The sequence below is a fragment of the Triturus cristatus genome, chromosome 2_2 (assembly GCF_964204655.1).
Source record: "Triturus cristatus chromosome 2_2, aTriCri1.1, whole genome shotgun sequence".
Taxonomy (NCBI): domain Eukaryota; kingdom Metazoa; phylum Chordata; class Amphibia; order Caudata; family Salamandridae; genus Triturus; species Triturus cristatus.
The window spans coordinates 751,272,765-751,285,884 of NC_140582.1; the positions used below are offsets into that span (position 1 = coordinate 751,272,765).

A 13,120-nucleotide genomic window follows, 5' to 3' on the forward strand; every position below is an offset into this window, starting at 1 on the left:
CCCCTATGAGAGAACTGCCGTTTTCTCCCTTAAGCTTAAGTAGAGAATACTAAAACCTCTCTTTGCGGTAGTGTGGTCGAGCAGTTAGGCTTATCAGAGGGCTGCGTTAAGTAATTGTACATAATCAGGCAAGAAATGATTGCACACACTCAAACACTGAATCCAAGTCCAACTGTTTTGTATAAAAAGTTATTACTTTGTTATTTTAGAACCAAGAAGAACTCAGTTGCAGGTAAGAAACAGTTTCAAGAGTAGCAATACTTCTCAAAATGCAGTAGGAATTATTTTGAAAGGCAGTAGAAATGCTTTACAGTAAAATAAATATATTTCTAGCGTCAATCAAAAACAGTAGAACTTAGCAGTTGTAAAAGAGAGTTTAAATTCAATAGGAAAAATGCAATGCAATCATATGGAAGGAAAACAGTTATATGCATTAACAGGTAAGTACACAACTTACTCTTCCAGTCTTCGGGGATTTAAACCAACACTGGGCAAGGTTCAGTTTAAGGCAGATGCTGCACCACCAGCAGTGCTGGGGCAGTCCGTTGCAGAGGTCAATGGGCCCAAAATTTGTCAATAGAGACTGGAGGCACCAAACAAAGTGCCGATTGCAGCTATGTACCCGTGGTTTCAGGGCACATGCCCTGGGGGTTAAGGTGAGCATGGGGGAACAAGGCAGCACCAACGCTAAACACAGCGTCCCCCCCACCCCCGAGGTCAGTGCCCCCCCCCCATATCCAGGTCAGCACACAGGGCGGCGCACCACCCTAAAGCTGGCCCTGATTGGGGGGCTCCCCTAAAGAGCCCCCCTGTATTCCCGGTACCAGCCTTTTAAGGTCTAAAAGCAAGCTAGTGCTGCTGGCGACCACAAACACGATTCTGCCCTCCTGCTGCTGAGCTTGAGCAAGGGAAGGTAAAATAGGTTTCCTGTCGCAGGGAGGTGTAACCACCTACAAGACAGGACTTAGTGTATTTGGCTGGGGTGGGGGTGCTTGCCAGCACCACCAGAATGGTTTGCCAGGCATATCTGGTGCCCTCTTTGCATACTACAGTTGAAACCAGTTCTGGAGTGAAACTGGACAAAAGACATGGGAGTATACACCCCTCTGTCCAGTCCATCCTCTGAGAGGGACCCCTGAATCATCCCAACCCTTTCCTTAAGCTACTTAAGGGATTACCTGCGAGTGGCTCTTCAGATTTCTCGTGGAATAAGACGCAGATCCGAAATCACTCACACTTCAAATGTTTGGGCACCTTGGACTTTGTTGTGCTTCCCCTGGAACCGAGACTACAACACGGAAGACTCCTGCCGCTCCTGGTCTCGTCGTCCTGCCAGTCTTCTGCGTCGTCTGTGCCTGTGCTTCAACCAATTCTTTCCCAAGCCTGTGGGCATCAAAGACATCCGAAGTAATCATCCATGGAGTGAAGGAGTCACTCCCATGCATCTGCAGGCACCCCAACAAAGCTGATTGGTTTGCTGCTCCTGAGGTCCCACAGACTTCGAAAGGCTCAGCAACATAGGTGGTGGTTCTGCAACTCCCTCGAGGCCTGCACGGTCTTCTCACCAAGTTTGAAGCTAGTATCCCTCATTGGAACCGCTGGAACAGAACCCCTGTGCACCGCATTGTTTTGCTGTTTGCCAAGGCTTGTTGACTGTCCTCCAGAGAACTTCGGGCTACAAGAAGCTCCAGCCTCCCTTTCTGCCCAGATCTTTGTCCTCACGGAATCCTCTGCACCATGGGCCTGCAGCCTTGGTGAGCTGCTAGAAGTCCACTTGGAAGTCCTGTGCCTTCGGGTTGTGGGTCCTCTTGAGGGTATTCTTTGGCTTCAGTGGGCTCCCATGCTTGCTTGCGGCTTGCTCCGACTCTCATACATTTGGTGAGTCCCTTGGACCTTGCTGGTCTCAACACTACACCTTTGTTTTCCATGTCTGTTGCTGCTGCCGCCAAGGCTTGTTGGTGCTCCCGCCGGACACCATCCCCCTGGTTCTCAACTTCCGACATAGGACAGCTCGTGAACAGCTCCTTGTCTTCCACAGCGTTGCCTAAATATGCTCACAGATGCAGTGACAAGGTCACATCAACTCTCCTGTAACTCTCCGTGTAGGAGATATATTTATTATACACACTCACTAACACACTGGTATAACTGTTTTTTTAACTACACTGTGTACCTCTTTTTTTTCATTTAACCTACACTATATAATTAGTTCTGGTGAAACCAGCTGCTTAACACTCCTTCTGGACTATTCCTGACGGCTGCTCTCCACAGCTACCACTTAGAGAGCTTTCTATGATTGTCTAGGACCAATAAAATCACGATACGGGTTGTCTGGATTAGTGCAAAGTGTTTCACTAAAGTAAGTGCGCACCATATACTAAGCCAGCCTCCCAGAAATGAGATTTGTAAAAATTGAAAATTTAAAATTGGCCCCAGTGCATGGGTGTACAAAACCACACACAGACAGCTGTCTTGAAACAGTCAAAAACAGTTTAAGATGGCCACCCAATTATAGCAGAAGGGGCTTGGGTGAGAGACCGGATTGAGAAAAGACAGAGGCAATAAAAGAAGGGAAAGAGAGAGCAGGGGTTGAGAGTACTGGAGCCTAAATACCACCATTGCATGCACCATATTGCAAGGTCTAATGTTAACAATGGAAGAACGCATCAACTAATCAAAATATGGCCAAAATGCTCTTCGGCAGGAGAAACACAAGAAAGGGATTCAAATCACCCAAGCACAAGAAGGGATGCGAGATAGACAACAAATCCATCAAATCATGAGGAAAGGGCAGACCCACAGCCCACTCTGTGTATATGTAATATATCGAAAACAACTGGTCTAGCCAACAGACCAATAAAGCAGTCTGTAACAGACACCTAAAAAGGGCATAATTAAATAAAGTGCAGCCTGGTAGTATAGACTAGTGTTTGCAGGTACCAAGTGCAGCGAATTTCATGGACCAAGAAATGTACTGTATTGTTTAATTGCAGGGGATGGAGGATAGGGGTTTGCCCAATGTTAAGACATTTCTTATGGACTCAGTGAGTAAGTGAAATTTATTGAAATTTCTGACCAAATGATAATTGTATTTGAATGATTACAAATGGAAGCTCATGTAAAACTCAATAACGTTTGTTTAAACATCGTTTTATAGAAACTGCAGCCTAAACAGGGCCTTCACAGATAAGTCTCATGAAAAACACAAAAAAAATTACAACATTTTACACCCAGCATTAGGAGTTGAAAAGTATACATTTTTATAATCAATATCGATCATTAAATTGGCAGTTTACATATCATTTATGTATAGTATATTAACTATTGAGCATGAAAGAAACCATACAAATGTGTCCATGTACCACCAGGGAAGAACTTTGGATCATAGATATCTGACAAAGTGCCCATGCTGGAGAAATGTTACTACTGATGGCAGTACATGACAATTTTGCAAAGATAGCAAACTTTTAATTGCTGTGTATCCTAACTACTTTCTCACCCTAAAGGTAAGTGCCACATTAGTGTTATGGTGTGTGTTGATTTCTTAGAATTAAAAGAACACAAAGGCTGTGAAATCTGTGCACAAAAGCATTCAACATTAGAGCAGTATGCAGCAAGAATACTTGCAGCAGTAATTATTTTGGAAATGATGAACTTTTTCTGGGACTTTGTTAACATACCTTTGAACATTGTTCTGTTGCCATGTGAGCTGAGTATAGCATTGGTTCAACTGATGCATTATTAGGTGTACTTGTGGAGAGCCAACATTACTGGGCATCACGCTATAAGGACTAGTAAGTAGACTCTGCAGTAGATAGGACAGTGTCTGTGATTAGGAGAGAAAAAAAAAATAGGATCATATTTTAGAAGTAGTTTTCTCATTGTCAATATTTATTTTGAAAATATTTTAAGAACACAAAAACTTACTTGTAACACTTTGTAGTTCTTAATTGTTCAAATTTACTTCAACCACTTTGGAATTTGCCCACCCATAAAAGTGCCAAGCTGAAGCCAAAAATGGTGGACATATTAAGTTCATTATAAATTAACTGACTGAAAAATTTCAGGCCGCCAAATGATTTGCTTATTCAGAAACTTGCCAAAATAATCTACTGTTCAGCAGAATGATCCAGCTAATCATGGTGTTCGAAGGAACACCGTGCATAACCAGGAGCTGAAATTGGGTGATATACAGATCACAGGGACTTCTGAAAAGCATCCTTGCTGGTGGCCCCCTGTGTAGAACTGTGGCCTGGGAGATGGAGGGCTGGGTGCTCCTCCCAGTCGCCTGGGTGAGTAACAGCATTTTCTTCTGCTGAGTAATGGGGAGCATCTGGAATAGTGAAGGTGGTTAATGGCTCGGAGATGTAGTTTCCCATTGCAGTGACCTCTGGTGGGGGACAAAATCAGAATCTACTGTGCAAGATGAGAGTGACCACAGACATCAATTACAACACAGGAGAAGTATGATTCTGGAGAGAGCATGGTCTAACAGGGCCTCCAACTAGTCAGTTGCAAGCTACCAGTAGGTTGCAGAAACCTTCAGAGTAGCTCTCAGCCTTGAGTTTATTTTAACTAATAACAGCAAAAAATAAATGTTGCGTTTTTCTTTTAAAGTTAAGGAAAGGCTGTGTTTATTTTGCATTATTTTCAGGCTGCAGACAGCAGAGCCTGATAATGATCAGTGCTCCACTCAGATTTATGGCCCACGTGGGTCAGTGAGGTTCAGAACTGAACCACTGGCGCATTTAACTCTTAAATAAAAGTGGTTGTCAACTCAATATTGGAAAATGAGAACAACATGTTCTCCCTGAATGCTTTTAAATGAGAAAAAATACAAATTAAGAAGTAACTTAATGATCAAGATAACTCATCATTTTAATGGTCTACTTTTTCAAAGTGTGGCCTTTACAAGTAGCAGGCATCTTGCTTCCAGTGACTGGCAGATATGAAAGAAATTGAAAGTGAAACATTAAATATTAAGTGTTAATGTTTTTCTCTATTTTAAATTAAGCACATTAAATCCTAATGCTTTAGGAAGCATGTTTCTTTGCTTTAAATTCCTCACATTCAAACAAATGGCAGTATTTTCCTGTTATCAATATGGCAGCAGGTCACGTGTAAAAATGCCTGCTGTTTGTAGAGACCTGGGAGAAAATTAAAATTAGTAGTTTTATGTAATGCGTATAAACAAAGTTCACTGTTCAGCTGAATTTTCTCCCATTTCAAAGTGTCACACTTATATACATCAGGCATATTGCTCCCAGAGGCTGATAGACACTCTGCCATATTTTTAAATGAATAATACAGCCATTTTTATTTTTAAATGGGAGAAATATTAACTGCAGAAAAATATTCCATCAAGTGCAGAAAACTGCCATCTTGAACATTTTTCTGCACTTTAAATTTCTGCCATTTAGAATTAAAATGGTTGTATGTTTTTTGTTTTACATGTAACCATGCCACATGTGGCGCAAGGTATGTCCTGTGCCACAAGTACATATGACACGGGCTTTCATGTAGCCATACACATAGATCCCATTCACTCACCCACATGTTCATACATCCCCATAGACCATGCACTCACTGACGCACATAGCAGCCCTATCATGGTACCCCTAGTCCCAGTATTGTGTTCAAACCATAGTATCCGGCCTCATGGACATTAGGTTTCAAATCAATGATGCTGGGCAAGTGGGTGTCTTGTAACAATGACCGAGTTGCTTCGCCTTCAGTAGCTCAACAGAAAAGGTTGGACAGCCCTGGTTTAACAGATGAGAGAGAGAAACTGAAACAATTACAACACAGGAGAACATTCTGTGAGAGTAAAAAAGCACTGCACTTCCCCACAGAGCTGCAATGTTATCTTCTGCTCATTTGTTTTTGTGTATGCTTGGAAGGACAGTGCTTCGCAAACCATCATTTAACGGTTTTCTCTGTACTCTAATACAAAGAAAAGGTCAACAACCAAAATTGCTCTTAATCTTTAAAATATCCCACAATTTGAGAGCATACCTGAAATAACCAACACTGGGGGGAAAATTGTTTAATGGAAAATGCACTTTGAGAAGCCGTATGAAATTCATGGTCTGAAGCACTTTCTGTAGGTATGGCCTAGAATCACAGGCAAACGTATCTATAAAGCTTGTCCAAATTATATTTCCCAGGGAAGCAGGTGACCTCTTGTGCTCAAAATGTAGTGGTACTGGCAACCAAGACGACCTCTAATAACTAGGGAAGGACACAAGCTCCTAGGTCCCAGGATTGGCTCATGGATATTGCATATGGTCATGAACTACTATCTGCATATTGGTACTTGATGCCGCGGAGAAGCTGCCCCGTGACATCTTGGAGCCCTTTATCACATACCTCCGACACAAAGACACCACCTCCCCTACCATAGTTGAGGGCACCTCACTCACATGATGGGACACACCGCAATTCACATAGTCACAACTCATAACCCTCCTGGAGAACATGGGGTATATCAGATGTCGGTTAAGTGCAACACCAAACCAGCAGGTATGGAAGATATTGTTTTGATGTACTGCATATATATAGGTCTGGTGGGTTGATCTGGGTTCGGTGTCTTACAAAATGTAGAATATCAATGCTATGAGCATATTGGGAATGCACTAATTCCCATTGTTCACAGTTATGATAACTGATTGTATATGGCCAATGGTTAATAAATAAAAAATCAAATAAAAAAAGAAGACCTCTAATTTAGTCTTGACGCCTCCCAGAAGATTCCAAATAAAACAATTCACACTTTATCTGGTAGAACATTTTTTTGGGTTTTAACAATATATCATGGCCAAGCCAGCCCACATACATATATAGGATATTGTACTGTAAAATTCAGTGAATAACTAGAACACAATAGCATGCACAGTGAAACCCCGTCCACCCCCTGTCCATGTTCTCAGTAATGCCCCTATTAAGATGCAGCATTAGACCACCATCTCTGTCCCCTGTGCTGCATGGACCATAGTGTTGTTATAAACCCCTGTAATCTGCCCATCGCTGCCACATCTTCTGATGTTTTTGTGGGCATCCCTTAGCTAGGAATACCGCCATCTCTAGCCCCAAACAGTGGTCTCTCTCTCTTCCATGCCCCCACTGATGGTGGTGTGTTTGCTTTCCACAGTCTGGCAATGTCTCTTTTTGCCAGAGTAAGTCCCAAAAATAGCAAATGCGGTTTGTATTGGTTCCAACCAATATCCACCGTGCTATGAAGAAGGAGCAATTTAGAGTCTAGTAAAATGTCCCAGGCGAAAAATTCCCAAGGCAGGGTGTCACCCTTCGCCAGAAGCGCATTAATTCTACACAGCTCCACACCATAAGTAGGAAGTTACCCTCCTCTGCCTATCAACAAAGACACATGGAGTATCCAATCAATCCTATGTACCATAGGCGGCTCCTAGTATAATAGGCTTTGTGCAGATATTTCAGTTGGATCAGATAGAGCCAGGAGGATATTGCCACTCCACGGGGGCCTGTAGAGCTTCCATTCCAGTCATCTTCATCTATGTTCCCAATGTCCTCCCCTATGCCGCCTTAGTTTATTGATCTTGTGTGGATTAAGCTCTTCCATTAACAATTTGCCTACTAGCGGGCTAAATTCTGGCAGTTCTTAGAGGTTTCAAAGATAAGGGCATATGGCATGTCGCAACTGTGGGCATTTGTAAAATTGGCTACAGTGCAACTAGTAGTCAGTTTGCATCTCTTGAAAATATTTGAACACTGTGCTGCGTATGATGTCCCCTAGAGTAGAGAACAAATGCCCTGCAATAACTGCATTCCTTGCGCCAGTCTCCCCCATAACTCCATCCTTCGGAGGGACTGTCTCCATATGTGTTTCACTACCCTATTGGCCAGGGGAAAAGATTTAGTCGCCCTCCCACTATAGAGACTATCGAGCAGAGAAGTGTTGCCCATCTCTCTGTGGCATATGCTTGATCGCCTTGAGCACTGTAACACCAGTAATTAATAATCAGCAAGTGGGAAGCCGCACAGTAGAATTGCACATCAGCAGCAGCAATGCCCCCACAGTACAGTACAAGGGACGCTACACGCACCACCCCCTTCCCCCACCCACTCCATGTCTCTAGTGACCTCACCTATCGGAAATATCACGGACTTCCCAGCGGTGATATATAGCCAGAGGTCGCTGGATCCATATGAAAGAATAAAACAGTCAGTGTACAGGGTACCCTATCCTACATGTCTGTAGACCATTTAAATCCTTGCACTTGAGCGGTGATCCTAACCCAAGCGGCCAAAGAGCCATGGCCAGGGAAAACAGCAGGCGAAACAATGTCTGGTACCCCGAATTTGAAAAGGATCAGAGATTGCGCCAGCCACCTGACTGTGGCAGTTAAGTTAGTGTATAATAGTCAGATATATGAAAGGAACCATGGCCCTACATTCATGCACTTAAGAGCAAAGAGGTACTCCAACTGAAGGAATCAAATGCTTTATAAATGTCGGCATATAACACTGTCGCTGGCCGCCCCAGTCAGACCGCCATAGCAAGGGCGTTATAAGTGTGCCCGATATTGTGGCAACTAAGGAGAACATATTTTACATTTGGAGAACGTTCACTTTTTCATAACACCTCTCTCAGCCACAGGAGGCATTTACAATCTCTAATCACATTGCTGCATCAGATATAAATGGTGGTTTGCTGAATAATGGTTGGAAATACTTTTACTATAGTCATGTTCCTAAAAACCTTCAACTTACTTACTATATTTCTAGTCCCTTTTTGAGGGAATGATCTACCAGTACCCTTACTGTACATCACAAAACAATGTACGTACATACTTGAGAACGAAGAGTCAACTTATTGCATTATTAACAGTTGACTTAGTGGTTACCAATGAGGACTGGGTGCCATTATGCACTTATTCGCTCATGTAATACCATTCACTGGCCTCAATCAGGAAGGTCATAAACCCCAGCTTTAACAGCTCTTCAGTCTGCAACTGCCTGACAAAAACTCTTATTTATCCAAAGAAAGGTGGGTTTATAGAAAAGGGAAAGCAGGTTAAAAGGAAGGATGAGTGAAAGAATGTGTGGTTCAAATATTATTTTACCATGAAAAAACAGACACGAGGCATTTGGCAAAACAGGAACAGTTGGTTTAATTAAACACTACGGCACGGGAGCACCGTTTTCAGAGTTGGGGTCTGAGGACTGTCTCAAAGTACAATTGTTTTGACCGTCTTTTTATACATTTCTCGAAGAATCATAAAACAATTCATGGACTCTGCTTTGGTAGTGCAATGTGGCCCTAGTCATGAAGTCAAATTCCTCCCACCTGATGACAAATGTAGGTGGGTCTCGACCTTGCATGGACACAATGAGGGTCAGTGGGTAACTTGTCTAGATGTCCGGCATGGGGAGCGTGTGATTTCTGTGTGTGTTGCGACCTGATTAACTGAGTATTCCCAACTTCATGGGATTTTGGGAACGTGTGCCCCTCCGGACATGTGTGTGTTATTGGGACCAACCTCCCAGGAACATTGTGGTGTTGCTGCCTATTTGTGGGGAAAATCTGTGTTTGCCCTTTTCGTGCGTTTTTCTTGCTGGTTACGTGTCACCCCACATGTGATCTGCCAATCAGTAGCCTCAGGCCTAGGGCATGCCTGACCACGTCTTTGTTACTCAAGGGTATTGAGACGTCATTTTAGGAGGTTGACAACACTGATTTGATTTCGTTTTTGCACATACACTTATCATTGCGTACATTGCCATCAATATTAACATATGTAAGGGTGGGTGTAAGCATGGGAGAAAGGATGCATGGGATAAAGGATGGGTGAAAGGAAGCAAGTGTGGATTGAAGCATGGGTGAAAGGGTGGATGGGGAAAGGATGCATGGGTGAGTGAAAAGATGAGGGGGTGTGTGAAAGGATGGGTGGATGAGTGAAAGGATTTATGAGTGGGAGAAAGGATGTGTAAAAGAATGCAATAATGTGTGCCAAAAGATGGATGGGTGAAACAATCCAAGGGTGAGTGAAAACCTGGATGAAAAGGTAGATGCATGAAAGGATGGATGAAAGTACACCTGAGTCAAAGGGTGGGTGAAATGATTGGCGGTTAGCTGAAAGGATGGGTGGATGGCTGAAAGAATAAATGGGTGAGTGAAAGGATGTGTGGGCAGGTGAATAGGCAAACGGATGTAAGGGTGGATGTGGTAAAGGATTGGGAAAAGGGTGGATGGATTGAATGGTGAAAGACTGAATGACGGATGATAGAATGAATTGAAGACAGAATGTGAAGGTGAAATGGTGGCGATCAGCCCATGGATGTAAGGGCGAATGGAGACATTGATAGATGCTTGAATGGAAGAGAAGTGGGAGCTCTTCTAAGTAGGGTGATGCTCACTGGTTTCGCTTTCTTGGGTCCATCTGAGCTTTTGGTTCAAAGCGGGGGAGTATTTTAATTTTCTGGCAACTCCCTTGGCCTCAACAGCAGTTGTTTGACACAATGAAACAGAATTAGGAGTGTTTCTACAATAGGTTAACTGCCTCTCCTTTGAAAATATTGACAGATTTTGAAGCCTATGCCATTATCACATCATGACGTTAATAAGCAATTACAGTCAACTCTGGCTCCTTGTCAAAACTAAATCTGCCTTATGACCTAGAATTTTAAAGATATCGATTTCTGCCCAAGTTCAACAGGGGGAAGCATAGCAGAAATATCTTATGAATATTGCCCTTTTACAGGAAAAATCCCAGCAATTATACCCATAACTGTTGTCAATGAATTGGGGCCAAATGAGTCTATTTTCATAGAGGTCACTAGCATGGGGTGTGACAGTCTCAAAAGAATCTTGATTTTAAGACACCAAAACTCTGCAGCAAACCGAAGCAAACTTGATTGAATAGTGGGCTGTTGTAACGGGTAATATTGCACAATAGGTACCCGCTTGACTTAAATCAGCTAAAGGAACGTTGCTTAAAAAAGCCAGAGTAAGGTCTTCTTATGTTCTACAATGTGTGTTTGGCGACTAAGTGTGTACGTAAGAGTTCATTTTAATCCACCTAGCAATGCCAGCTTAAAAAATGACCGTGCCTTGATGTAGTAAAGACTTAATTGGATAGGTATCCAATGATAAGTCACCTGATTCAACCTGTACGTGTTCAAAGTCGTTACCCATTTCTCCTCCTCGGAATATGTGATCAGTGTTTGAGGAGGCCTTGTACACAGTACTTCTGAAATAGGCTCATCAAAAGTTTGTTTTGTCTTCTTTCAGTTACAGAATGAGCTAAGTTCCCAATTTTAAGGCACCGTCCGAAGCCAACATCAACACTCACTGGATCTTCAGCTGTTACTCCTAGGTCTCTGCTATGCATGGTATATATTATTGGAATTAAAAAGCTGATGAGACTGATGAGGAGGATAATCCTTTCTGGCTCCCTCGTTTTGAGATTTACTTTCAATTGGAGTATGTTTTGGCACTAAGAAAGACTATTTCCTCAATGCCATTCCATTTCCTGGGTCTGATACTCTTTTTAAAGCTGTTCTATGCAGGAAAGTGGCTCTGTATATACTGTTCCCAAATAGGTACAGTGTGCACAGAGTCCACAGTCCCCAGTGGTTTTGGCAGAGGCTAAAGTTAGATATAACCTTAGTCTCTAAAGTGGTAGCTTGGTCGAGCAGTAAGGCAGTATCAGAGGACAGTGTAAAGCATTTGTTGTACACACTCAGTCAGCAAATGGTCTCACACACTCAAGAAGTGAACTCTAGGCCAATGTTTTTGTATAAAAATATAGAGTTGTTTTATTTTAGAACCAACAATAGGTTTCAAAATATACTTTCTCAGAATGAGATGCTTTGGATAAATACTTTGATAGGCAATAGACTTTTGAATATAACAGTTACAGTGGTTGCAATAGGCAACACAATTTCAAACACAATAATACATTGAGCTCAATGGGAATTTCCAGTTAAATGCAATTAGTTACTTTAAGGATTACTTTTCTAACGACTGGATCCTGGATTCAGTCCTGGGACAGTTCCTGTAAACAACTGAGTTAAAGCGTTTTGGTTACAGTTGCGATTTTTAAGCAATATTTTTGTATTTTGAAAAGTTGACAGAAAATTTGTCACATAGAATCACCAATGTTATCCTATGGGAGGAAATCCACATAGCAGGTAAGTGGGGTTATGGTTACTTTTTCTAACTCAGTGTTGTATCCTGGATCCAGCACTGGTGCACTGTCTGTAAACAGTTGAAAGAATGTGCTTTGGTTATACAGGCGATTTTTAACGAATATTTGTAAGTTTGCAAAATCGACACTTAGAAACTTTTTCAGCAAAAACCAGGCAATGTTATCCTATGGAAGGAAATTCAGGTTGCAGGTAAAGTATGTTCTCGTTACTTTTGTAATCCAGTGCTGCACTCCTAGGTTCAGCACTGGGACATCTATCTAAAACAGGTAAGTAATTACGTTTTCACAACTGGTGCGATTTTTAAAGAATATTTGTAGTATGCAAAAATCGACACTTGGAAGAAATTTCACCTATTCCCTCTGATTGTCTACGGAACTGGAGTATCCTGAGGGGACAATAAGTCAAGTGATTCAAACTTGTGTAACATTGCCTCCCAGTCCATTGAAATGGGCTGCTTCCGAAGCCCCTTCTCCTCTTCCCTCCTAAGGGCCGCCCCTTCGGCCTTTACCCATTGTATCATGTCAGCTTACCAACTGGATAACGCTGGACACCTGGGGGACTTCCACCTCATAGTAAGAGTTCTTACCGCTAAAATGAGGGCTAGGTCTATGAATCTCATTCGTACTTTCTGGATTCTCGAGCGTTTGCGGAGGCCCATTAGTGCATGACGGAGTCCCTCCCAGTAGTGTCGGAGATGTGTGCAAGACCACAGCATATGGAGAAAGTCCGCCTCATCCCCTTTACAGCGGGGGCAGTTGTGTGAGGCATCAGGAAACATACGATGTATCCGCTTGGGGGTGAGATATGCCCGATGTAAGATCATTGTCTGGATGAATTTTAGTTTGGCATTACGGGAAACTCTTTTGAGGTGTTCTAGCATGCACTGCCAAGCCTTATCAGTAATCTCCAAGTTAGAGTCCCCAGACCACTG

At 42.6% G+C, this 13,120-nt stretch overlaps 1 protein-coding gene across 5 annotated transcripts in view; it reads right to left on the minus strand.

Annotated features, from left to right (window-relative positions):
* The window catches only part of PCM1 (pericentriolar material 1), a 1,275,228-nt gene that overhangs the window by 800,562 nt on the left and 461,546 nt on the right, over positions 1–13,120 (minus strand). For all 5 annotated transcript variants that reach the window (XM_085641994.1, XM_085641996.1, XM_085641995.1 and 2 more), the window contains exon 20: positions 3,681–3,826. In XM_085641994.1, coding sequence (XP_085498120.1) covers positions 3,681–3,826 — 146 coding nt within the window. The remainder of the gene's footprint in view (positions 1–3,680; positions 3,827–13,120) is intronic.